We start from the raw sequence: 26,680 nt of genomic DNA on the forward strand, positions 1-26,680 counted from the left end.
GAAGTGTCCAATAATCTGTTCAGAACTCACTATTAGAAGTAAGGTTGAAAACATTACTTTCACAGCGATGCCTGAGAAAATGTCTTTATTCATGTGGAGAGGAGTAATACAATATATCAGAACAGTAGAACAAGGGATCTTTCTATCACTGTTCCTTCCTTTCAAACCTTGAGTGTACACAGAGGAGGGGATGGAGGGTGCATGTAGGTTGTGTTGCTGAAGAGGAAAGAAAAGAGACACTGTGTCCTTCAACTGTTAAGCAGTCAAAAGTTGACTTCACAACTGCGGTGAATAGAACTGTATTCCTCAGCATGAAATTGTTTGAGTATTTTACCCTTTCATTGCTATCTTTGATAAGGTGCTCACCCACTTACCCTCAACCTGTGGGTATCAGGATTTTATTCATTTTTAACTGCTTTATTTCCCCTTTCATCTCTCAAAGCATGAATTGTTATAGAGGTACTAAAGGCCAGTGTCTCACGCACAAAAGAAAGCAGTAATCTTTAAAACATACAAGACTAAGCATGCAGAGTATCACACAAATTACAGTACCCATGACCAGCTGCTCACTGTTTAAAACCTGCTCGCCTGTACACACAAGCCCCTCTGCTGGGTAAACAAAGCAAATGAGTTTCTCTGTGAGACTGATTCCTTCCTCCAGTTTTGAAACAAAGTCTATAATCACTCTTCAGGAGCCACAAATCAGCCATTAGAACAAAGCACAGAAAACACCTCATCTTAGACCATCTAGCCTTCTTCATGGGCCAGCAATATAATAATTACATGGAAGGTAACTTGGATTGAAATGAACTTCTGCTTCCCCCACGCAGGTTACTTTTAACCTGGCTCCGTTCCTCAGACAAGTTCATGGTTTGGCTGACACTTGTGCCAGCATATACAGAAATCAGCACAGGGCAGCACTGCTGACTGCTGCCAGTTTAGCTGCCCAAGGAGCCACAGTGTTAAATGTCAAGTGGGACTACTTCTAATTCTAGTAGGGACTGATTGCCACCACTGCTGTTTGGACTTGCATTACTCTCTCCAGACTGATAGCATAGACGCAATTACAGTAACTGTGTTGTGGACACCTAAAACAGAAATCAAGATTTGCTGCGTGAAAGATTAAGTCAATTACAGCCACTCCACACAAGCACAGTTTGGATCTTGCTGAGCAACTCGAACGTAAAATAAAACCCACAAATCTTAAAAGTTTTTCAAAGCGTTCATTATAATTCACTGCATGAGTCTGCAATTACGTCAATTAAGAGCTCCTAAACTGTGGTGTCAAAGCTGTTGAGCATGGCTTGCAGAACTGGTGTCATTATTACAGTGTCTTCAATTTATAGATTAAACACACACTGTTCCACAATGGTTCACAAAAAACTTAAGTTCACAGCAGTGTGATCCCACCAAAAGCTCAAAAGCTTCTGGTCCGAACCAAGTTTTACTACCTAACTTCAAACAAAACTTCCCAAAATTCTTGAAGACAACTATCACACAAGGCAAGGAGATAGAGAGCTATTATGAGATTACCGCTTCTGTTCTGAGCAGACTATCCTTGGCTCACCCACAGCTCCTCTTGACCATGAAGATAAACCTGCCTTAATATAAAGAAGAAAAGTTTTTCTCTCCAGTTGTTGTCATCTTGTCTCTTGTTAACAATTTCTAGGCCTAATTCAAACTCTCCTAAGCAGCAATAGAGTTTGGCTGGCATATCAGCTTCTCTGTTCCCTACAAAAGAGCAATGAAACTTCTCTGTCTAGTTAACTATTACTTGTCACTGCTTGGGAAAAGCAGCCTGTAGCAAGGAAACCACTCCCAGTGTCTACACAGTTCAGCAAAATAGAACCAAGACTTTTCAAGAATTTTAAGTTAACTACTTATGCAAATATTTTACTCCCTCTTCGGTCTAGCTACCAGTATCCCTCACTCAGCCACGAAGTGCAAATAAATCCCAGAGGAGTTTCTGAAAACTTGAAATAGATAATGAAATTGCACATTTCTAGTTTCAAATGGAGTGCAAAGTAAAATCAGTTAAAAAAAAAAAGCCCTGTCTATAAGTCATCATAAACAGTTTTATTTCCTCTCTCAAACTAGAAGTCAGGATACTGACTCAATACTAACATCCATATCATAATCATTAAGATGAAACAAACAAACAAAAAAAATAAAAATCCCTGGTCACAGACTGAACTAGAATGGTTTTTTGAGAAGTTTGCAGGTTCTGTTTTTCCAACATCACAGGATAATGCCCTCTTTTTGATCAGTACCTAAGACGTTCACTATCCGATATTTAACAGTAACCATTATTTTCTCTTGGGTTGAAAAAGAGTCGTTGAAATTCTTCTAGTTAGGTCGTTAAAAGCAAGTAGGTGCTAAATTCGGAGGTAGTGAGATCGAAGAACCCCCTTGCACTGTGAACAATAAATTCACAAGTACCAGAAAATTCAACAGGTACAAATCCTCATTTTCCGGAAGTTTTCTAAAAATAATATTTTTATCTAAAATCACCATTTAAGCAACAGAAAAGCCATCTCTGCTTGTTTGTTACTACGGGAACCGGGAGGGAGCCTGCGCTGAGCCGGGCCGCGACACCTGAGGGGGGGTCAGCCCCGCGGGGCTCCGGGAGAACGGGGGGCAGCGGCCGCTCGGGCCCCGCCGACTTCCCCACTCCGGGACAAAGCTCCAGGCGCATCAACCGAGACAGCGAGCATCGAACGACGGTTCTCCGCAGGAAACACGGAACACCTCGGGGAAGGCGCCTCCTGCCACCTCACTGCAGCATACGGGACGCGGCCCCGCGGCCACCGCCGGGTCCCACGGACGGGCCTCGCCCCAGCCCCACCGCCTCCCCAAGGGGCCCGAGCTCCCCGCCCAGCCGCGCTGCCGGGGCGCGAGGGAGCGAGCGGGGACTGGAGACGCGGCCCGCTCCGCCGGCTCCCCCGCAACTTAGGAGCAACTTCGCCCCGCGCCCGCCCCGACGCTCACCCCCAGATGACATAGTTGGTCTTGACGTTCTTGGGCCAGGAGAACTCGCCGAAGATCACCTCGTCGCCCTTCACCACGATCTCCTTCTTCTGCGTGTTGTACTGCCGCAGCACGCTCAGCACGTCCGCCATCTTCGCCCCGGAGCCGCCGCTCCGCGCCGCGCCGGCCCGGCCCCGCCGCCGGCCGCGCCAGGCCCCCGCGCCAGGCCCGGGGCTGCCCGCGTCAGCGCCTGAGCGCCCGCGCCGCCACAGCCCGGGGGGCGGAGCCGCAGCCGTTGCTATGGGCGGGGCGGCCCCGCCCCGAGGCACCCGTGGCGCGTGCACGGCAGTTGGCGGGGGTTCGCTTCGCCTGTCGCGGGGGCGCGTTTATGCACTTCGGAGACAAAAGCATCGCGGATTAGCAGGATGCAATTCCGCGGAGTGATCACTGGAGCTCATGGAACGACTAGAATCATAGAACAGTTTGGGTTGAAAGGGACCTTAAAGATCATCCAGTTCCAACACCTGTTCTCCTGCCATGGACGGGAACATCCCACTAGATCAGGCTGCCCAAGGCCCATCCATCCTGGCCTTGAACACCTCCAGGGATGGGGCAGCCACAACCTCCTTTGGCAGCCTGTTCCACTGTCTCACCACTCTCATGGTAAAGAAATTCTTCCTAATATCTAGTCTAAATCTGCCCCTCTCCAGTTTATATCCCTCATCCTATCACTACAAGCCTGTAAGAATAGTCCCTCCATCGATTTCCCTTTCAGGTACTACAAGGTCGCTATAACATCTCCTTGGAGCTCGAAATGCTCCCCGCCGGTCGGGGCCCCTCATCCAAACTGCCACTGCCTCGCTGCTCCAGTGTCACCTCCGGAGCAGACTGCCCCGTGCTTCTGCCGGGCTACAGAGCCTTCCTTCAGCAAGACACGGACTCGGTGTGTTACAGCACAAGCAGCCGCAGCCTCAGTCCCACCGCAGCCGGTTCCTCGGGGAGCAGCAACCGACACAGCCGCAGCACACAGATGCTCAGAAACCCATTTCCACATTTCAAGAAAACATCATCGTTCCCGTTTACTTCTCCATTCAAGGATGCCTTCATTAGAGGTTTTAAATGGCAGTTTACAAAATAGTTTCCGTGGTTTGCCTCGGGCACCATAGTGAGATAATTAATCGTTATTTTTACCACGAATTCAATGTTGGATAAGAGATGTCAGAGAAACTGTTTTCACATGTCATTAGATACCTGAGAGTTTATCAGTTGTACCACAGATTAGGCAAGAAAATCATTACCTACAATGAGAAGGCACATTACCCTGCAGCGAAATTGAAGTGCATCACACAGGTACAATGATTCAGTTGTGGTTTGTGACCAGTTTCACAGAGCTGTAGTCTCACAGGCCACACTGATTTTTTTACATTAAATCAGAATTAATTTGCAAAGAAAGGTTTGACAAATTTGAACCACAGGTAAGCTTATTAAGAACATCAAGAAAAATTGCTCAAGTCTTATAAGAACAACAAGATAAACCATGTCTGAACACAAAACACTCACTTTTATATATGGGAGAACATTTGTTTATTTCCTTGCACTGTATTTTAGGATACAGGAGCGACAGCTGAACAGTGATCTGGAGCATAAATCTGTGAAACTCCACAGAGAAGGGGTAGAGAAGGCTCTGCAGCCCTGAAATTTCTGTCTAGACCCCGGTGGGGAGGCTCAGAGGATCTTCCACAGGTGCGCTCTGCCAAGACCATGTGTACCTGAGCAGTGATCCAGGAATAGCACCCATGTACAGCAAAACTCCACAGTCCTACAGGAAGAGACACGGAATTTTCCAGGAGTCATTAGGAGTGTTCCAGATACTACTGGATTAGCCAAACACACTGCAAGCATCACCTCCCAGACAGCAGGACGAGCGAGTTACCCTCCCCTGCAGGGTTTCCCACCTGGGAACGCGCCTGTTCCACAAGTGAACTCTGACCATTCCCACCACTGCAACGCAGGAGAGAAGCGTGAAGAAAGCCGGACAACAGAAGCTTGTCAAAGGCTGAGGATGAGTTTCACCCTTGACACGGCCGAACCATCACAGGCAGAAACCCCGCCCCGCCCCTCCCCTCCCGCCATCGCTCCGGGAAAGCCGGCCCCGCTCCCAAGCGCCGTCCCTCTGGCAGGGGCGCCTCCCAGCCTCTTTACGGCCCCTACACGGCCATTCCAGCGTGGGTTACGCTCAGGAGAACACCCTGCCACCGCCGCCCCGAGCGGGAAGGCGAAGAGAGCACCCTTCCGGAGGCGCGGCGCTGTGGGATGCCCCGCCCCTTCCGGTGCCATGGCTCTGCGGGGCGCGCGGCGCGAGGTGGCGGTGTTATTGGTCGCGCTGCGCTCGCACCTTGGGCCTGGGCCGAGGGGACGGGACGCGCTTTCCGCCTTCCCACCCTGGGAGAACTGGAGCAGCAGGTGCCGGGGCCGCCCCTTTCCTTGGTGGAAACAAACTCGGTCGGTTCTGCCCGGGCCCTCGAGTACGGACCGGTGTTAGGTTTGGCGCTTGTATGCGTAGCAACTCCCGTCCCGTGTGCCTCGGCTTCCCGCAGGCCTAAGAACCGGTGCAATTGCACGCAGCGCCGCCGAGGGGAACCTACGGCCCATGGAGAAATCGCCTTAAACGTTTAAACAGAACAGCGCGAAGCCAGCCTCCAACTTGTGAAAATGCGTTGTTTGTTTTGAAAGCTCAAATATCTGATTATTTTTTTCTTTTAGTTTTAGTTTTAGTATGGGGAACAGCTTGCCCACCCCTTTAGGACTGTCTAATGATGCTGCTGCCAATCAAATACAGGTAACATTATGAATGCAATTATTCCTTTTTTTTCAGTATTTCTAAAAGCCCCGGTTACTTAAAAGCTTTTCTGAGTTATGCCAAGAAACGTTGTAAATAGTTCTGTATGTTGACCTCGATTCTTACCTTTATTAAGTAGCACTGGCAGCATTGTTTATCCAGTGCCCTGGATCCTGATGATCCTCGGCTGCATCAATTTTGGTTTTTTCAGACTTTTGCTCAAACCCAGTACTGCTATCATTAGTAGGAACTAAACCTTGTAAAGTTACCAAGTAAAGTAAATATATAAAATGTTGGTTCTTACAGTAAATTTACTGATATGGAGTGACAGCCTCAAGTCACCTTGAATTTACAGTAAAGTAATAGAGGTATTCCTTTAACCCTTTTTGTCACTCTACTTGTATATCCCATTTGCCTTGCAGACAGGGAAAGGGGTGCTAAATAATTCTAGGAGATGCAGCTTGTTTGGCAGACTGTAGGAGGTCTGTGACTGTAGACCAAAAGTTGGTTCTGGGCTGGCACCATGGCTTGCTGGTCATACCACGTGCTCCACGATCATTCTGCTCACCACAGGTCATACACAGCTTCACAGGTAACAGCTGTAATTCTGGTAGAGACAGTTAATGCCAACTTTCCTTGGTTTCTCTGCACCCAGTAGAAGATCATAGCATTCCTGAAAGTTAGATACTGTGAAGTTTTAATAGATTCCGGGTATTCTACTCAAAGACTTGAGCACAGAGTTTACTAAATGAAGCAGGTGGAGGTGGTCTTTTTCATTTAGTACTTGAGTCTGCTGAAGTTGTGGGTTGCTGCCTACTGCAGTTGTGTGCAGATGCTCTTTGTGATCTGGCCAAGGGCAACTGCACTTCTTGAGGTCTAGAGTCTGACTTCCCTAGTAGTCATGCGGGAAGCAATGTGGATGGATATGTTTTGCACCCACTATACTGCTAATGGTATCTTCTTGACAGGTGCCTTGATCAAATCCACTGTTCTGCTCCTTGTTTTAAAGAAAAGTAGTTCATCCCTTGCGTTATGATTCTTGTGGCTCTAGATTAGAAGTAGAGAAAATTTAGAAGCAAAACTAGCTTTTCACTTTACCTTTAAAAACTGAGAATAAAGTACAGTGTTTTAGAAGATTTGTCAGAAGTAGCCAGCCATTGCTGTAGTGGGGAATTTCTCAATTGCCCCTGTTAAAATCACCTAAAAAACCTTTCACAGAGTGACTGTTCAATACTGTTAAAATACACCGAGTTAAAAACAAGGCACACTGACTTGAACATTCTTTTGAACATACAGGAGATTATTTCAGACAACTGTGTGGTGATTTTCTCTAAAACAACATGCTTCTACTGCAAAATGGCAAAAAAACTTTTTGAGGACATGCATGTAAATTATACAGCTGTAGAACTAGACATGAACACAAATGGCAGCCAGTTCCAAGACGTTCTGGAACAGATGACTGGTGGCAGAACAGTAAGTGTATTTCCTTAGTAAGAACTTGCTGACACCATACACGTTCCTCCTGGATTATGACCATATCATGTTCTTAATTTTTTTGAGACAAGTGAACTTGGGTTACAAGCTCATAAATTAAAGATAAGGATTAAAGAAGGATTCTGTACTGTCTTTTCCTCTTAAGACCCTCCAGCTGTCCCTTTTAGGTGATCTTTTTCCCTACTGCCAACTAAGACAATTGAAGTACCAAAGTCAGTTTTCATTTTTTATGTATACTTAATCCACTGTGTTTAACACTTATCTTCTAACTTCCTTATTTTATATCATCTCACTTGATTCAATTATTTTAATTTATTAAAATCTCCCATACTGTGGCTTTACCCTACTTCTGAGGGGCAAAGTTTCCCATCTCTGTAAATATTATGGAAACCTAGGAGTTGTACAGTAACATTACTAAGAACATAACTCTTGTGTATACTACAGTCCATATGGGCATGCTTAGATTTTTATCTTTTTCCAAGAAGTAACATGCTATTTGCATTTTCTTGATAGGTCCCAAGAGTGTTTGTCAATGGGACATTTGTTGGAGGTGCTACAGATACTAAACGGCTTCACGAGGAAGGCAAACTGCTTCCATTAGTTCATCAGTGTCAAGTGAAAAGAAATGCCTGAACAGCTGTCTGCCTTAGCATTGTTTTCCTCTCTATAAGCAGAATTTCAGACAAGTTAGCAGAGTAGAGACACTGCGTCAGCTGGACTCAACAACTTCAACTCATGGATTTATGAATCATGGATTATTCTTCAACACAGGCTTTATGGGCTTGGTGTCCTTGCCTTAGCTTTACCACGACAAAGAGAGTGATACGAAACATTATGTAACTTCGGGCTCTAAGCATGAGATAGCAACATCATTTTATTGCAATTACATCCTGATACTGTGCTTTGGAGACGTACAGATTGTACCAAAATAATCCTGTTGGTTTTGGTTTTTTTTTCCTCTACAAATTAGTTTGCTTTCTAGCTTTGGTCCAATAGTTAAAATAAATGATCAGTTTAATGTTTCCTTTAAATTTAAGTCTACTCTGAACATCAGACTGTACTCATGAAGAAAGTAGGAGGCAAAACAAGTTCATAGTGATGCAAGTGTGTCTACCTCTTACATTTTGGTGTCTGATGACCTGGCTACCTAATTGTATGTCCAGGTGCTACAAAAATTGAAATAAAGCAGCTTTAGGGGTAGGTAATTGCTTCCATCTGTGCTCTGCACTATGACATTATCAGTCTGTACAGTGTCATTCAGGAATATCCTGTTGGGGGAGCCAGACGCTTCACTGTCCCTGATGTGTGAGGCTACAAACTATATTATGATCAATCCAATGCTTATGAAACTAGAGACGAATTAAAATGGGTCTAATATGCATAGAGTTTATTTAGCATTTGAAATCTACCGTCTGAAAGCAGTTTACCAGCAATTTTATCTTGCAGTTAAATGTCTAAAAGAAACGTCTACAATTCAATAGTTTAAGTACAATGTACATCCAAAGACAGACCAGGCAATGCCAAGACTCTTGGTTACTTCAAGAAAGTTCATTTCCAAGTAGAAAACTATATCCCATTCTTCGGTAAAAGGGACCATTACACTATTAAAGGTGTACAGGTTACAATAAAAACATTAGTCCATGAATTTTTACTTACTTCTTGTGAATAAGACTCCTGTTATTGCCATTGCTTTCAGCACTGTGTGCCCCTAAACTACTTCCCCCCCCCCCCCCGTCCTGTCCCCCCAGAAGAAAAGCATCCCTTCTATCTTATCTCCACTTAACCAGGACTATAGAAGTATCATTTCAATTTACAGATTCATTTTTGTGATACGAGTTTGAAATAAGTTTAAACCATATCATTTGTAGCAAGTCTTTAGTATACAGTTGCCTGCACTGTGCACCTTTAACACGTAATGAGCTAATTAAACACAGTGACCTCATTATATTTTTATTATTGCCATTTACTGTATTCTGGTGGTTTCACTGCCTTATTCAAATTCTATTTAAAAGGATACACTCATTAAGGTAAACACATGAATGTGTATCTCTACCTAAATTTATATTTAATAAATCTATTTTGCACATACAGTGGTAACCAAGTATTCTTTTTCTCTGTGCAGAATTCTTAGGCCACGTATGTTTTCTCAGAAAATTAACGATAATTTTGCACCTGAAAGATGATAAATTCATAATGTAAAAATAGTTACAATAGCATGCAAAGGAATTTTTCAAAGAACTTTTCATTTTGTTCCCCGTTTAAAAAAAAAAAGTTCCAAAACAGTATTCTAAAATAACCCTTTGAGTTCTAAGTTTCAGAAATCCTAGGGCAGTGTCACTTAAGGCAATATTTTACTCCAACAGCTGAGAAAATATGCTGTATGCCTGCAGATCCAAGTGAGTGCCCATTTATTAAAGAAGGTATGTCTTAAGGCACTCAAAGGGTTAATTATATTTCTTTTTAACCATATTAAGGTTCCCCATCCAAACAGTTTGTCATTAGTTTTGTATCGTTTCATAAAAAGTTGCAGCAAGACAGTGCCTTCATTATTGGATGATACAAATTCATGCTATGCTAAAGTCTTTAAACATGACAGGGCAGTCAAAGTGTGGTTCTACTCAAGAAAAAAAAAAAAAGATGGGACTCAAAAGAAGTCATTAAAAATTGTCACATTTTTTGCTTAGCATTGTCTCTAGGACAAAGCTCTTTATCTTAAAATAATGCTTACCCTGGGATTTGAATGTTCAAAATTATCCACTAGAAGATTCTATACTTAAGACATACCTGCTCGTCCAGCTTAAAGAAGTGTGAGAAGCTGGAAACAAACATCAAGTTATTTAAGCAGACAGAGCTGTGAATGCACCCATCTGTTGCCTCTGTGCAGAATTATATTCAATGAGCAGAACTGCACTTTTATAGGAGAATGTAACAGAAGAGCCATATTTGTAACTAGTTGTGCTTAACTCTATGTAACTCTAAGAAAACAGCTATTTATATTAATTAATTGTTAATGAAGCACTTGTAAAATTTCTCACCATACCACATGTATATATGCAAATATATAAATTTAAACTTAAATTCAAATGCAGGAATACCTAAAGAAACCACACTTTACAGTATCAACATTATAAATCCAAATGTAAGCACATCCTTCTGCTGAAATTAGCTAATCTTAAATCTTAGCTTTCAGAGCAGCACATACAATACACTGTCCTAGTGGTTTTTCTTTTCCCCATAACTCTGACTCAGCAATGTTGCGCATTACACTGTATCACTGTAAGACGAAATCTACGCCATTCCAGCAAGTCATTACACCAGCTTACTTGCAGCCCATCTGTCCACTGTGAAGCACTGCAAGTAGCCAAAAAGACCTGTAAACTGATGAAATGCTTAAAAAAGACCTATTGAAAGCGCAAGCAAGACAAATTATTCTTTGCTTAGGTTTACTTCTACATCCTATTCTTTGAATATTGTCTCTAATTAATACCATGAAGAAGCTACCCATTTATCCAGAATATTAATTTAAATGTTTTCTTAATTCTGCATATAGCAGCAGCTTCATAATATTGAACAGAATGGAAAGCTCCAACCCACTAAACTAATTCTAGAAAAAGGCTTTAAATTCAGAAAGCCAATTTTAAGCGGTTACTTTGTTTTAAAAAAAGCCATTCACAGGCAGATGTTGGATTTTTGTAAATATACAAAGTATCCTTCTGTCACTGATCCTGATACAAAGTTTTACCAAAAAATCTGATGGATACAGCAAATTAAATATTTTATATAATCAAAGAAAAGGAAAAAAACTATCCCAGTTTTTAAATTAAGATAAATACTATGACAACAGTACTAGTGTAAGTTACTAAGCTAAGCTAGCATGCTCAATGACAGCAAGAAGGCATAAGAACAGAAGCAAAGAAAAGGAATAGACAAGAGCTTGTATATGAAAAGAAAAAGTATAGGCCGAAGACAACAAGGAGATGGAAAAGCAGAAAAAGCCAACAATGCGAGGGAAAAGAAAGGGCAAAGCAAAAGGTAATACAGGGAACAATATATGGAACCGATACTAATGCTTCTGGTGTGATGCCTGTGAGTTAGGTACCTGATTAAGCAGCATGGCTTTTTGCAACAGAGAAAAATATTTTCCTAGTGTTTTTACAGACAGAACCATTATTAAAATACACCAGCATTTCTGGAAATGTATTTTTCAAGCAAAGAATATATACCTCCTTGAATAGCCTTTCAAGGCCATACCCCTTTATGGGCCACAACTAAACAATAATGAAAGAAAAACACCTAATGATTTAACAGTGGTTCTATGCAGCAAGATCTTTTAGGGCCAGTTACAGTGAGCACTTAGACTGGTCCTGCTGAACTCAGATCTACGCTTCCTTCAAAACATCTCTTTTATAAACATATAGGATTGTTAGTAAAGACCCCAGATTTTTGCCTGTAATCTAACTCTACAAGCATCCCAAACTCTCCTCCTCCTCGCTAGAGATCTAAAATTCCTGACACAAAATTCTATTTCTTGGCAAAATTATTACTGTCTTTATGCAATTAATTAGACAATGCTCATGTATGCATCACAGGGTTTTTAAGAAATCTTGTGTGCCTTCTGCCCTCTCCACATTTTTGATTGTGTCCCTTCCATGAAGAAACTTGACCTTCCTTGGAGCCATTCATGACAGAAGAATGTTTTACCTCCGCTGTGCTTCCAACCATTACATCCTTTTCTTCTTTCTTAAAGCTAAAGTCCCTGAACATTATAGTCTTAGACACAATAGTCCAATATTTAAGAACTGTTAAAGGGATCACAGTAAAATGGCAGTCAAACTGAATTCATGTTAATACTTTAGATGACAGGAACCCTGCATTCACCCAGTGTACAGCTGCACTCTATATTTAGACCTTTTTTACTAAATATTTTGAATAAAATCAACTATTTTTAAACTTGTTCCTGTCCAATTTTTGCCAGTAAACTGCAGCACACAATTATAGCCCCATTTTTATTTTGTTAGTCAAAGTGTTCCTCCAACACACTATTAACTTGATAAAGTCAGTGTCTCCTCTTTGATTAAAGGGTAGGTTATTTATTGCATATTGAACTAATGTTTAAGCTTAGCAACTTTGTCTCAGCCCACTATTTTTTTTTTATCATTACAGTAATTATTGCCTCTTTACATGTCCAGATATTGGTTTGGAAATTATCAGTTTAGTTAAGTGGAGATTAAAATCAGGGCAAATTTATGTTACAGCAAATGCTGTCCCCTAAAATTCAATATATGTTCAGATGATAGATCTGGTCTATGGAAAAAGAATACACATCATCATTCTTCTATGCCACTTACTGCAAGATAATGACAAAACCAGACTGAAAACAGTAGAAACAAGGATCAACACACTATAAAGTTTCAGCTCTCAGCATTTACTGCAGTTTCCTGTCTCTCAAACCCTTAAAGGAGGAGTAGATGACAACATGATTTCACTGGTGCTAATCGTACATGGGATAACCAACCCACTCAGCATATTCTATTTCTAACAAGATTATTTAGTACTAAGATACAGTATTTAGGAGTATGTTATGTACTCCAGCATGGATGACTATCTTTAACATGGTGCATGGCTACACAGTGTCAATAGATACAGGGAACTACATTTTCTATAAGTTCTACTGAAAAGTTCACCTTCACTTACACTCTAGTTCAAGGAACTGTATTTTAAACTGGACTGCTTTCAAAGATGCAACACTACTATAACCATTCATTCAGTCTGTTAGTAACTAGTCTAATCTTTTTTACTTGCAGTACATTTGTGCAATTAGCTGCACAAGGTTACTTGAAATACCTGTTTAAGTTTTCATTTTATATTTAGTAAAAAATATTTCCTATTACTTCACAAATACTACTTAAAATAAGAAAAAGTACTTGTAAAAGATACTTATCTATCAGTTATTTTCAACATCTGTAGCCTAGAATGAAACACCTACTCAGATGTTTGACTCCTGTGTAATTTAAACCACATTACTACCAAAAAACAACTGCAAAACATGAGTGCATTTATTTGAAATACTTATTAACTGGTATTGAGCAAATTACTTTACTCCCCATATTCACAGTGCTTATTTAGAAAGGAGTCTAAAAGTGGTAAGAAAGTTTTCATAAGAAATGGCTAATTTTCTTTTTCACGCCAAAGTGCTATGTCTCAGCTTTCATAGGAACACTTGGTTTTTTTTTCCAGATGTCACCTGACAAGGTGGTGCTAGTCCTGTATTCTTCAAGCATTCTACCAGACCTGTATCATACGAGCAGCGTTAATTAAGAAGTACTACATTCGTGCCCACTGAAGGTAACATTCATACCATTTACGCCATGGTTTTAATATCAGAAAAGACTTCCCTCACAGTTTTGATTTATTCATTATGGTAAAGTCTAAGGTCATAGCAGAATACCTTCAGTAACATATAAGTTAACATTTTAGCACCAAGGGAGACCTCCATCTGTGGAATGCAAGCTCTGAATTTATAATCAGTATGTATGAAGCATAATGTAAAGTGTTGTTAAGTATCAAAAGTGTAATATGAACTTGATTTTTACACTTAAATGCTTGGGGTTTAGGCAATACACAGTCTTACATGTCATTTACCACAACTGAGTTATTTTTATAAATCCTTATTATTTTCTAACTTCAAATACGCTGTTTAAAACAGTCAGAATTAACATAAAAGAAGCTGACATAAATATGTCTCAAGGGAAGTTGTAAAAGCATCACTAAAAAACCTCTCATCTCCTAAGATTGTGATCTACTAAAGAGATCTGTTAACTTCCCCCCTATACACAAGTATATAAAACCACACAGAATTAAATAGATATACATATGAATTGCTACCAATTCCTGTTCCAAAGCGATAAGATATTCCCTAGCTTTCTCCTTACTCACACTCTTAATATAAGACTGAATTTAAAAAAAAAAAAAATAAAATCCAGTTTCTATCACTTCCTAAACAAGATTTTGAGAACATGTAGGAGGCAACTGTACATTTCATAAAAGTTTTAAGAATTGGTCACTATAAACCAGAGGTAGTTTTGAAAACCGTTAGCTTGAATTAATTTAAGAAATCAGAAGTAACGTTAATCTACAAAAAGATCTTTAAAAATGAAATACGCTCCTGTTAGGAAGATCGTTTCTATACTATTGAATACATTCGAAAAAAATGAAAATGTTTGATTCTGCTTTGTTACCACTCAGCATTCTAGAGCAGGCCAAAATACACACACTTGTTGGTCTTCCTCACAGAAAGGGTGTTGATGCTTCCTGAAGTTGTAACACAGACCTAGCCATTTCTAATATCTTTTTCTAGTAAAAAAAGAGGGTTTAGAACTTCCTGTAAAGGATATTAATTCTAAAACAGTGCTACTGAAACTGATTGTACAGAAACTGCCCCTCAATTTAGATAAAGAGAATTACACTTTATTCCTGAAAACCCATATGATAATCTGTCTTTAAAAAGATTAGCATGAGCTCTCCAACCTTCATCGTTATCAGTATAAAATTTCACTGAATAACTTTTACACTGCATCACAGTCACGTGGTCTCACATGTGCCAGAAAATACTTCTCTTGTAGGTTTGAAGTGTAACAATGCAAACTGGCAAAAATTAGTAATTTGTATAAAATATAAACATTTAAAAAAGCTCAAAGAAAAATCCCTTTCAACAAAGTTGCTGTTAAGCTAATATTATTAGGAATACTAAACCCATTTTTTCCTGCTCCATCCTATTTATCATCAATTTATTCTTGCAAACAAGCTTTTCCACAGCAACGGGGGAGGGGAAGAAGGGGGAAAATTAAAAATCTCTCAATATTTGCAATCTATTATAAATGAAATTACGTATTGTGTAACCCTGTAGCTACTTTTAGCAAACTTCCCACTGTTCTTTTAAATTGTGTGCAACAGGAAAAGAGAAAAGAGATTTCTCATCTGCTTTTCTTGTTTTCCCTTCACAAATGTTAAAATTCTGATATGTATATAATGTGCCATATTCTACTAACGTATATTCAGCTGGGAGTTCCCAGGGTGAAGTCTGTTGCCAGCAATGGACCCACTGGGAAGACCAGATGTCTAGAAAATTAAATCAAATCCAAAGCGAAGTTTCGAATAACATCCAAAGCTCCTGCATCAAAGCCACATACATCCAACATGCCTCTGTCATCTGGATCTGCAATCGTAAAACCATTGGAGGTCATTCCACAAACAATCAATTTAGCAGGAATCCCCATTTTCTAAAGGAAAGAGAAAAAAAAAAAAAAAAGTCAGAACACAAATATACAGAAACTTAAACATGCCAGACAGCCAAATCTTGCTACCATGCTTGCATAAACCACTGTATGAATAGACATACAGGTAGAAAGAAGATATGCCATAACCAGAATGCAGACTACCTCTTAATGTTGTATTTAACCTGCAGTAAATTTGTAATTATTTCCATTTAATTAAACAATGACATATATCAGCACAACTTTCCTGCAATACTGAGACATTATTTCAAACATTGCATTTGCTCTTCTACAGGTCACACTGAGAGAAAACATTCAATAATCATTATCAAATCATCTAATAGGAGTCAAGAATGTTTATGCTGTCTAAAGCAGGGATTTACAAATGTTGGCTGAACAAATGCAACAGCTGTGGCCTGGACAATTCTACTAAATGAGCTGATATTGCAGGTTTATACCCAAGATAAAGCAAAGCAAGAGGCAGGAAGGCCAAAGCACAGGAACATTTTGTTTAAAGCACAAATTTAGGAATTGAAGAAACTAAGAAAATTAAACAAGAGTGGGCAAGTTAAAGATTTCACTTGGGTGGACATGATATGAAGATTAATGCCTATACATACAAGCTTGCCAAAAAGTATTTTTTGCAGTTTAAAAAAAACAGTTCTCTTACAGCACAAAATATTGTTTGGTGATTAAATACGAGTTTCTAATAATAATGTGCTTGAAGAAGGTTTTTTCTTCATTCTATTTCAAAATTCTGAAGCTGCACAGTTTAGAGTAGCCCCTTGAAAACATAATGAGATTTCTTCACAAGATATTATCACCTCATCCTATTGCCAGCTTCCCTGCAGGCTTATCTTTATTACTTTATGAAAACTTTGTGGTATCTACTGCAGACATCAGAATTAAATTTATTCTGAGCCAAATTTCATTCTGTAAGGACTTCCTATGAAAATCTTATTCACTCAATTACATGTGGAATGCAGAAATTAATATATTCCCTGAATATCAAACAAATTTTCATTGATATTGCAGTATGCTGAACAGTGTGGATAATTACAAATTCTAGTAATTCAGTGGTCTTAAAAACGTGGAAGTAGTGCTATGTGTGCACCAATTCTACCTAACTGGAGTTTTTAAAAATAAGTATTTATTTACTGAAAAAAATCACAATGAGTTCAGTCTCTAAAACATTTGTAGAACTAGTATTTATTTTGCACTGTGTTCATCAATTATGAACAGTCAGAAGCATATATACCTCTCGGTACTCTCTCAGAGCTGTTGCAGGATGAGTATTTCCAGGAAAGGTCTCGCTATCAGTAAATACAATGAAAACATCAGCAGCTGTCTGAGTTTTTTGAGCCCATATCATTGGAAGGGAACAATCAGTAGTACCCATCGGAATCTTAAAGAAAATATACATGGAACACATTAATACAGAAACTAGCAAACCATGGGAAAATTATTTTGTACGGAAGCTTCATGTTTATCACACACAGAGGCTTCTTCGTTAAACAACAATTTGCTTAATAATTTAATTTTATTTTTTCCAGTCTTTTTTGTTGTTTGTATTTTTTTAATATTGTTTCCAAACTAAGTAACTGTGACTTACCACTGTCATTCTAAATTGTAACACTTACTATATGGCAGCTGAACTGCCATTAGCTTGACTTCCCTTAAATAAAAGTAAGGAACAAAAAAAATGTCCAGTGCTTTAGATGCAGACTAAACACAGTATTTGAAACAACTGTGAAGAAAATACAAGGTAAATGCTGAGACTTCTAAATTCTAATGTTAGCAACAGCTAATTCCTAAATTTTTGGGTTTGTTTGATTTGTTGGTTTTTTTTGGGGTTTTTTTTGGTTTTTTGTTTTTTTTTTTTACATACTTCATACATTTTCACTAATACTTGAGGTAACGTCATATCAGTCGTCACTGGGCAAGGGACAATTTCATGTGAAAAGGCAACAATATGGGAATCCTTCTCAGTACGTGCTACAACCTGAGAAAGAAGACAAAAATAATTCAGTTATACTATTCAGCATTTTTAATGTATAGGCATCTCCCATTTAAATCAAGGCATCCCCTAACAAACACACAACATGACATATCCTTCTGTATGTAAGTCAGCATGGCTCCTCATATGCACTAACGCTTCACTCTACACTTTAAATATTCCTTAATATAACTGCAAATAAACACTGCAAAAATCAGAACTAAAGGCTGCTTTAATTACTGTAAGCAAAGTACTTCCATATTTCTCCTCTCCCTTCTGACATGAAACACTAAACAATTTCAAACACAAAAGTCCAACTCCTCTAGAATATAAATGCACAAGAAGCTTGAGAATATCAAACTGAGGGGAAGCAAGTGCAATACAAAGGTCATATTGATAACTCAAACACAAACAAGATTTATCCCAGAATTTCATAATCTGATCTGTATTATTCTACGAATGCCGCTGAAAGAAATTAACATGTATTTTCAGCTAAGATAAGCAAAAGAGCAGCCTAGACACCTTGATTTACACTGGAAACCAACTTGAATTTGATCTTTCTGAACGTTCGCTAGTAGCTTTAAGCATCTGGTCTACCAGTGAGACACAAGGTCACATCTTCTGAACCCCAAAAATATTATATAAGAGTTTCCTTCTGATTTCTAACCAGCTTTAGAGCACCCTTTGTATCAAAAGAGCAGCTCAAGCTGAAAATGCTTATAAAAGTGGTTTAATGCCTCACCATACACATTGCTGCTGCAACTGTGCTAGCATTAAGCACACTGCCCAAAACTTTTTGTGTCATTGACGCACTAACATCAACTGCAAGTAAGAAGCGTTTTCCTGTTGGTTCAATTGTCTAGAAGGAAAAAAGAAAAAAAAAAGATACATATAATCAATATACTAATTTCTTCTTCTTTCTTCTGCTTTCAACCCTGGAATTGGAGCTTCTTTTTACTCTTTCTGAGGTAACGTTAGGACAATAATATTGCTAAAAGCTAAATATATCATGAAGTTTTTATTCTTTAATGAAATCCCAATTCCTAAGATTTTTGTTCTAAAGTTTCAGAATTATGATTCATGTAGAGCTTTTCTTGACCATTTTATAAGCTTTCAGAATACAGAGAGTTCTTAAAAAGCTTAACAAATCAAAAAACTATACTACCTGGAAAGTTTTGTAAAATGAAGCATCTAAAGCTTCTAAAATGTCTTCATCAGGACGCCACCAATGCTTTCCTCTGCTACTATGTCCAGCTTTATAGGTTTGTAATGCAACCAAAATATGGAATGGATGTATTCTACCCTACAGAAAAAATACATCAACAGTAAGTTTTTGAAAATCTGAACTCCTTCCAAAAAAAAAAAAAACCAAAAAAACCCCCCAAACTAATTAATGCAGTCTTTACACAGCTGTTGTATGAACAGATACTTGTCCATTACTGGTAAGGGACTTCATTTCCTTTCCAGAATCCTCCAATAAATTCCAAATGCTATCTTATGCCTTCACCAGAATTTTGGCAAAATTTTACAGCTCTATCTATGATTGTCCAGTGCAGTAAGAGTAAGTCCCTGTCATGATGAGGGGAAAGGAGTGGAGCTAGGAAAAGAACAAACCTAAAACCAGTTTTGTATCAGATAAAGTAAAACTGGACAAAGAAACTATTTTCAGAATACAGCATTCATTTTTCTCTTACTACACGAAGACAGTTCAAACATTTTCATAGTTTTTTTTGCTCTGTCTATGTGGCATGCTAAGTACCACATCTTTGCTTTACAGTTTTATCAACTTTTTGTTATCTTTTTCCTCAAGAGGGGTTTTGGTCATTAATCACTACCAGCAGCAAACTTCAGCAAATCTGAATGCCTGCTAGTCATCTTTCTTCCATCAAGGTACTGTGTCACTATCTTCACTTTCCCTTCTCCAGCACCTTAGTGACTATGTATGATTAAAGAAGAAACCAGAGAACTGGAAGAGCGGTGGGATGGGGGAAAAAAAAGCACCTACTGTTGTTCTCCTCAGTTCAATTATAGTTTTGTAGAAGTGAAGTATGCCGATTTTAATCCCCAACCCATAAAAATATTCAAAAAAGGTACTTTTCTTCTCCATCTCCCATTAAATTCCTGAAAACTCTGTTCTTCCTCTTGGGAACCCACTTTTCCCTCTTATTTTCTGATGTCTTTGACGGATAGTAAAGCAAGACAAAAGGAGAAAGTCTCTTTGTTCCATGTTTTTCTTCTTAGCTGCTGAGCTAGTTTCTTCGTTTGTTTCCTAGGATCCTACACAAGTGACTTCCATTCACTTTTTAGGTTTGTATTACTTAAATTACAAGACTCAAAAGCAATAGATGAACCAGTAGGCACAGCTTGCCTTAATTTAAGAAAAGATCCTAGCTGTCAATACGCTGATTTTGTATGAAATATTCAGAATTGGACGAGGGGGAGAAATAAAACGAGAAATTATAAATACAGGCAAGTGCAGGTTTTCCGCTGCAGCTTTTTTAAGGAAACAAATTGCACATTTCCTCTAAAGGACGTCCCTTTTATTTTGTAAAGAGGTTGCTTGAAGAAATACAGTGTAGGAACAGGCTAAAAACCACAGTCGTTGGCACTGATTCTCAACAAGTTCTTACCTTTTTTATCAGTTTCTCATTTCTTAGTCTTTCACATACTATTGCCACTTCTGAACCTCGTGGTTCAAGCACTGAATTTGCTGTCAGCTTTCCTAAATTTCTTAACAATACAGAAATGGACATCTCCTTCAGCAGTGCCTTCCAAACCTACGATCAAGGAAAGAGAAGGGAAGTAGAAAAAAAAAAGATAGATTCCCAAACTACAAGATTTGACATCTGAATATTAAATAAATGTATTTAAAAATAAATGCACAAGTTACATGAAGATCATCATTAGTTTAAATTACTTGAAAAACAGCATCAGGGCTACTTTTTATTGAACACTGGACTTAAGAGTTACTCTAAAGTGTTACTCTAAAGAGAATATAAATCTAATTAAGTTTACTTACCTCTTTAGATTTCAGATGGTTTGTCAGAAGATGCTCTCTAACTAGGCCATATTCCTCTATTAAATGAGTAACTTCCAATTCATCTTTTGTGCGTTTTACTTTCTCCACAGCCTCCAGATATTTTAAGACTTTTTCAGTCTCAGCAGAAACTGCTTTGTCTTTATAAGCCTCTTGGACATCTTTCCACCCTTTGGTAATATATTTAGTGACGATAGCAATTCCTATTGAAAAGAAAAATATTTTCCAAGCAGGATTACCGTCTTTATACTGGCATTTATCATTCTAGCAGGCAAATGAATTAGCTGGTTTCATTCTCAGACCTGCCAATCAGCTATGAAAAAAATTTCAGCCACAGACAACTTAGAACAGTAGTTTTAATCACTATATTATTCTCCTTATAATTAAGGAGCCTAACACACTTGAAAACAACAAATCTTCCCAGATAACAAAAAAGTGCCATTTCATCATTTGTACACAAATTGGAACAAATTAAGGGAATTGTATTATTTTTACCTTGTTCTGACATAAGTGAAGAAAAAGAAGGTACAAACTATTTACCTTGAAGATAAGCAGGTCAATTTCTGATATGACCACTCATGATTTTAAGGTGCAATTTACAGGATAAGACCACCAAGAAATATCATCAGTCTACAATGGTACTTGGGTTTGCAAAATAGTTCCACAGTAAACATAAAAGGTTTAAAACATAGTATTTTCAGGTAAATAAGAATTTATTACCTTCACTGGCAGGTTTTAGGTGGGACAGCCTCAGAAGATCTTTATGAGACCAACCACTTCTTTGTTTATATTTTGTAACTGCTAAAGCAACAGCCATGCCATTCTTTCCATTGTACCAATCTGCAACAGCTTTCCTCAGTGCACGGCCCCACATGCCACATTTCATGCCCTCCTTCAGATCTTTTTTAAATTGGATGAAAGTAAAGAGATGGGTTGGAATGCAACACACCTCTGGAACAGCTTTAAATGCAGCTTGTTTCGTTTTCGCGTCAGAACACTGTGAGCAAATTGCAAGAGCAAAAAGCAGAGGCTCCTGTTTTGCTGCTCTGCCTTCTTGACTAAATGTCTTTATTTCTTGGACAACTTCACAACCTCTACCCTCTTCAATCAGTCTTATTAAAGCTTCTGCATTTTCAAAGCCCAGCTTCTGCTCCTTGATGCAGTAAGTACCACTTTCAGAACCAAAACACAAGAAACGTTGTAGTCTGTTCATATCAGTGACATGCCACACATAACCACTTTCAGAGTTTGGCACCTGCTTTTCATTCAGTGCTTGCACTTGGTTTTCCTCGTCCTCCATTGCTTAACACTTCCAAGAGGTCTGTTGAAAGAATAATGACGTTCATTAAGAAATACTGTAAAAAACAGATGGCTCTACTCTTTTATCATTTCTCAGCAAGGGAAATATATCTTACCTACACACTTTTAGATTTTTTTCATTCATAAATTTAATAAGAGCATACCCTAAGTATAAACTAAAACATATCAGTTCAGGGAAAAAAACAAACAAACAATCCAAGTTACAAAGGTGACAAATTTATTTCCTTAAAACCAACTTAGAAACTACTTAACCTCAATAAGTGGCCCACAGAAAAAGTGCATTAATGTATTACACCATTTTCTTAGGTAGGTTTTTGGATTGCATTCTAGATTGCTCAGATCTTGCCCTACTCCACTTTGATGAAGAATTAGTAATACTGACCAACTGAAGAAACATGAAAGAAGACCTAAGTACTGTTTAGTCAGAAGGCTTTGTGAGAGTTTAAAAATGGTGGGTTCCAGTGAGACTCGGACAACAACTTTTTAACAACTGACAGTAGCTCAAGAAAAAATTACCTTTATTATAGGCTGAAATAGTCTGCTGTTTCAAGTCAGATCCAAGAAAACACACAGACACAAAAACAAATTCTGTATGGTTTTTACATTTGAGGTTAAGAAGCAAGAAAACAGCACAATGATTAACATCTTTCAGGTCTTGCCATTTACACATTCTTGAGTTGCAAGAGAGTTCAGTTCTAATATCCGTAAGCAACAACACTGCCCTTACTTGGAGAGCATTTAGCATTGTAAAATGTGTTGTCTGCACCCAGAATTGAACAATAAAGAATCATCAGTGCTCCTATTATATTCTTCATGCTGCGAAAATTGTAAAAGTAGAAGCCAAATGCTGATACCTGGTTCAAAAATGCAGGTTTCAGCTAAAAATTTTCTAAGAAATATCTTCCATTGTATTATTCAGAGCACCAATGTTCAGCTATTTTCCTTAGTGCTTCAGCATTCTGTGTTTCCTGTCAAACCAATTTGAATACACATCATGGTTGAGCTGACTTTTACACTGACATCTGAAGCATGCAAATACCCTGAAAATAACATGGGTGGCATTTGCAATGCATGAATACCATATCAATACATTTTAATGTCTAAAAGCATTTTATTTCAATACATTTCCATTAGTTGGTTCCATTAAACAGTAGGTAATATTTCATAATAAAGATATAAAACTCAAACAAAAGATCCTGAAATCACAGTCACCACCCATTAGTTTATTTATGAGGAAAAAACTGTACGTAAACACCACTATCTTGAAGCAAAAATAAGAATAGGAATTATAAAGGATTATGCGTGAGTAAAGAGATCTTCATATCTATGAAAACTTGAGAGTAATTTCTTGTTGCATCTTTAATCCCTCTGATATAATAAATACTACTACATTAAAATGAGGCTAACGGGAAAACTCTTTTCAGTCACACTTGGAGTACTACAACTTAAACTGACCTGGAAGGACGCTGCCTTTGATTTAGTTCACACTTTCACTCTGTTGATTATAGTAAAGAAAATCAGCACTACTTCCAAGTATTTTAGAGTTTTTCCTACACTTTTCCATTTGCACAGGTTCCATCTGATATGTCTGCCCTTGAAGAGTCTCACTTGTCCTTACACTCTCAGTTCCATAGTAACTAATATAAATTAACTACCATTATCATAAGAATGGGAATAAAACCAAAATGAAACAAGTACAATGTTTCTAAAATTATAAGTATTATTTATCTCATTTGATATCTAGATTTCTGTATAAAATATTGTAACACAAGATGAGTATTTCCATCAAATATCCTGGAAGGCAAATGGTTCACTTCTTCACTGTTAGGTGTCACTATGCAGCGTCATGTTAACTGTATTATGTTGAAGAAGTTGGAAGCTAGCCATCAGAGAAAAATTCTCTTGCTGCACTTCTCTATTAAACCGCTTAACAAACCTAACTTATGCATGTTAACAATGGGTAATTTTTACATTTACCTTTGTATGGACTCGTAGCACTGAAGAGAAGTACATGATAGAATCCACAGGCTTCTGACACAAACCCGTATTTTAAAAGATAGATGCAAATGTACAATTTAGGGTTTTTTCTGAACCTTAGCTCTATAATTTATCTTACTAGGAATACACAATGAGCAACAAACACAAGTGTTGTTACAACTTCCACCTTTCACTAAGTCCTCAAAATCGTCTTCTCAGATGGAACATACTATTTCACAAGGAAGTGAATTGCCTACAGTACTTATCCCATTAAAAATGCCTATGACAACTCTTCCGACACCTTTAAATAAATTTAATAATGCATTCTGATAAACAATCTAGGATACAAAACAGACTTATCTCGAATGGCTTATTGCTGCCTCAGGGATTTAAAAAGAGCTTCAAAACAATATAATCTTCTGCATCCTACTATGAGTTGTAAATTCTTTAAAAATAAATTCCTATTTTAAAAATAACTCTTGATTCTGCATCAGCTGATACGAACCAGTAATTTCACTACTAAACAGCCAAATAACAAGTACCAAATTTAAACTTTGCCAGGATCCCCTGGAAAAGCACATATTCATTGTTGAACTATTCAAATTATACTGCCCATTTCTAATTCCTGTTTTATATTTTAACCTTGAAATTTCCCAAAGTTATTCCTTCTAACTCATTCCTCTTCTCTGCCCAGACCTCAAGTTTATTTTCACCTCTAATATCTGTACAACACAAATAACGTTCATGCTCACAGACAGGCAAATGCAAATATGTACATAATGTATGCTCTGCCATAACTGTAGTCTTTATCTACCGAACTGCAGCAGTGAACGTGAATTTCAAACGCTGATACAGGATTTACCAATGATATTCTCCATAAGCATTTCCAGTTTCTGAGCTATGTGGATGCACAGAGCAATGTGAAAAGCCTTGAGAGTCACAGACTAGATACTTCATAACAAAAATTGCTGAACTAAAATTCATGGTTGCTCATCATTATTAATCAAACAAAAAAAAACCTACGTGATTTTATTTTTTTTTTTTACATTCCAAACACTATATAAATTAATCTGTAAGTAAAACATGTCTTTGAATGGCCTGAAACAGCCTATACAGCAGTTGCACTTTGCTTGTTTAAGTCAGTATCTTTATGTTGCTGTACCATAACGTGATTGAGTTTTCCAAGTTAACCTCTTATTTGCTATGACTTTTACACTTCACTCCTGGTTTTCCTAAAATAGGAAATGTCTTACAGCACAAGTTTCAGGTACATACGAAAAAAAATACAAAAAGCACAAAGCTTTACTAGAACTACGGGTTCTAACCTAAGTTCTTACATTTAATCGGTACATCAACAAAGATGAATCAAACTTTGTAGTGAAAAACATATGGGATTAAACTTTGACCGAGTCAGATCTTATATAAAAAGAATGCATTTGCATTCTAAAAACAATATTCCTAATTGCCATCAAATACTTCAAAACTACATGCTGTTCATTCTGTAAGAAACACCATTCTCCTGCTCTGGTCTCAAAATTCTGTATAAGCATTGAACTGAAGATTTCAAAAAACATTGTTTACTGAACAAAGAGAGATGATAGCTGTCACAAGGAGCTAAGGCTGTAACAGAACACACCTACACTACAGCAGCACTTTGACAACAACCTGTGCTCTTGTACTTCAGAAGATAAGCATCTCTGTCTCATAGTAGTGCTCAGGGAACTTTTCCCAAATGACAAACCATAGAATCACTAGGCTGGAAAAGACCTTTTAGTTAATTGAGTCCAACCATTCCTATTTGACACCAAACCATGTCCTGAAGCACCTCGTCTACCTGTCTTTGAAATACCTCCAAGGATGGTGACTCAACCACCTCCCCAGGCAGCCCCTGCCAGTGCCCGATGACCCTTTCCGTGATTTTTTTTTTTTCCCCGATGTCCAGTCTGAACCTTCCCTGGCGCAGCTTGAGGCCGTTCTCCCTTGTCTTGTCCCCTGTTACACGGGAGAAGAGGCCAGCTCCCTCCTCTCTACACGCTCTTTTCAGGGAGTTGTAGAGAGCAATAAGGTCTCCCCTCAGCCTCTTCTCAAGACTAAACAACCCCAGTTCCCTCAGCCGCTCCTCCTACAGCCTGGTCACTAGCATGAACACAGCACAGGAGACACCAGATCACGAGAACCATGTAATGTGCTCTAAAAATTCTACTGTAGAACTTGCTTAAAACTCTATTTGCTCAAGAAACGTATTGACTGAAGAGAAGAGACGGCTTAGCTGACGCAAAACAAAACTATGAACAAAAAGCATCAAGAGTTGATACCCGAAAATCCGCGAATGGGGTTGCCAGCTTCTCTGGCGGTGACAAACGCCAAGAGGGGTGAGGCCGACGAGCAACCACAGGCTACACGGCCTCTAATCCCCAGGCGGGGTTTCCCAAGCCCAGGTGACAAGCATTTACCGGGTCTTTCCGCCTTCCTCCCCTGGCCCCGCCGCGCCCCGGAAGGTGCCACTTGCCTGCGAAGACTCGCCCGGTTCCCGTCACGAAGCCGCGGCGGCCGCCGGGCGATGAGGAGGAACGGGCGGGTCCCGCCACCAAAGGCTCCGCGTCTCCCGCAGCCCCGCCCCGGCCGCATCCCCGGGACCCGGATGGGACCGCGCCCCAGTGCCCGGATGCAGCCGCGCCGCCGAGCCGGAGCCGCCGCGCGCCGCGGGGCAGAGGCTTTTCCCCGCCCCTCCGAGAGCGGAGCCGTAGGGCGGGAGCGCGGTAGCCCCGGATCCAGTC

At 39.1% G+C, this 26,680-nt stretch overlaps 3 protein-coding genes across 8 annotated transcripts in view; 1 reads left to right on the forward strand and 2 right to left on the reverse strand.

Annotated features, from left to right (window-relative positions):
* Window positions 1-3,196, reverse strand: part of CDC73 (cell division cycle 73) — a 108,235-nt gene extending 105,039 nt beyond the window's left edge. The window contains exon 1 of the mRNA XM_054072489.1: window positions 2,989-3,196. Coding sequence (XP_053928464.1) covers window positions 2,989-3,119 — 131 coding nt within the window. The 5' untranslated portion in view covers window positions 3,120-3,196. The remainder of the gene's footprint in view (window positions 1-2,988) is intronic.
* Window positions 3,197-5,266: 2,070 nt separating this feature from the next.
* GLRX2 (glutaredoxin 2) lies at window positions 5,267-15,064 on the forward strand. Its single transcript, XM_054072434.1, has 4 exons — window positions 5,267-5,430; window positions 5,731-5,806; window positions 7,103-7,279; window positions 7,814-15,064. The coding sequence occupies exons 1-4, from the start codon at window positions 5,303-5,305 to the stop codon at window positions 7,931-7,933; spliced, it is 501 nt and encodes a 166-aa protein (XP_053928409.1). The 5' UTR covers window positions 5,267-5,302; the 3' UTR covers window positions 7,934-15,064.
* Window positions 15,065-15,208: 144 nt separating this feature from the next.
* RO60 (Ro60, Y RNA binding protein) lies at window positions 15,209-26,680 on the reverse strand. Of its 6 annotated transcripts, none has more exons than XM_054072428.1 (9): window positions 26,413-26,680; window positions 21,327-21,927; window positions 20,589-20,809; window positions 20,200-20,346; window positions 18,735-18,872; window positions 18,312-18,428; window positions 17,462-17,575; window positions 16,832-16,978; window positions 15,209-15,579 (listed from the first exon to the last, which is right to left on the reverse strand). In XM_054072428.1, exons 2-9 carry the CDS (start codon window positions 21,904-21,906, stop codon window positions 15,427-15,429), a joined length of 1,617 nt encoding a protein of 538 aa, XP_053928403.1. In that variant the 5' UTR covers window positions 21,907-21,927; window positions 26,413-26,680; the 3' UTR covers window positions 15,209-15,426. The 6 variants fall into 6 exon arrangements, 5 of the variants coding, with proteins under 5 accessions (XP_053928403.1, XP_053928404.1, XP_053928405.1 ...); XM_054072429.1 differs by lacking the exon at window positions 26,413-26,680 and adding an exon at window positions 26,357-26,392; XM_054072430.1 differs by lacking the exon at window positions 26,413-26,680 and adding an exon at window positions 26,219-26,260.

Source organism: Cuculus canorus, chromosome 8 (genome assembly GCF_017976375.1).
Source record: "Cuculus canorus isolate bCucCan1 chromosome 8, bCucCan1.pri, whole genome shotgun sequence".
Lineage (NCBI taxonomy): Eukaryota > Metazoa > Chordata > Aves > Cuculiformes > Cuculidae > Cuculus > Cuculus canorus.

Coding starts and splice junctions, on each gene's coding strand:
- RO60 (XM_054072428.1), bottom strand. CDS start 21,906: ATGGAGGACGAGGAAAACCAAGTGCAAGCACTGAATGAAAAGCAGGTG. Junction 18,429..18,734: donor CATTTTACAAAACTTTCCAG/GTAGTATAGTTT, acceptor TTTTCCTTCTAG/ACAATTGAACCAACAGGAAA. Junction 15,580..16,831: donor CTCTGAGAGAGTACCGAGAG/GTATATATGCTT, acceptor TCTTTCCTTTAG/AAAATGGGGATTCCTGCTAA.
- GLRX2 (XM_054072434.1), top strand. CDS start 5,303: ATGGCTCTGCGGGGCGCGCGGCGCGAGGTGGCGGTGTTATTGGTCGCG. Junction 5,431..5,730: donor TGGGAGAACTGGAGCAGCAG/GTGCCGGGGCCG, acceptor TTTTTCTTTTAG/TTTTAGTTTTAGTATGGGGA. Junction 7,280..7,813: donor AGATGACTGGTGGCAGAACA/GTAAGTGTATTT, acceptor TTTTCTTGATAG/GTCCCAAGAGTGTTTGTCAA.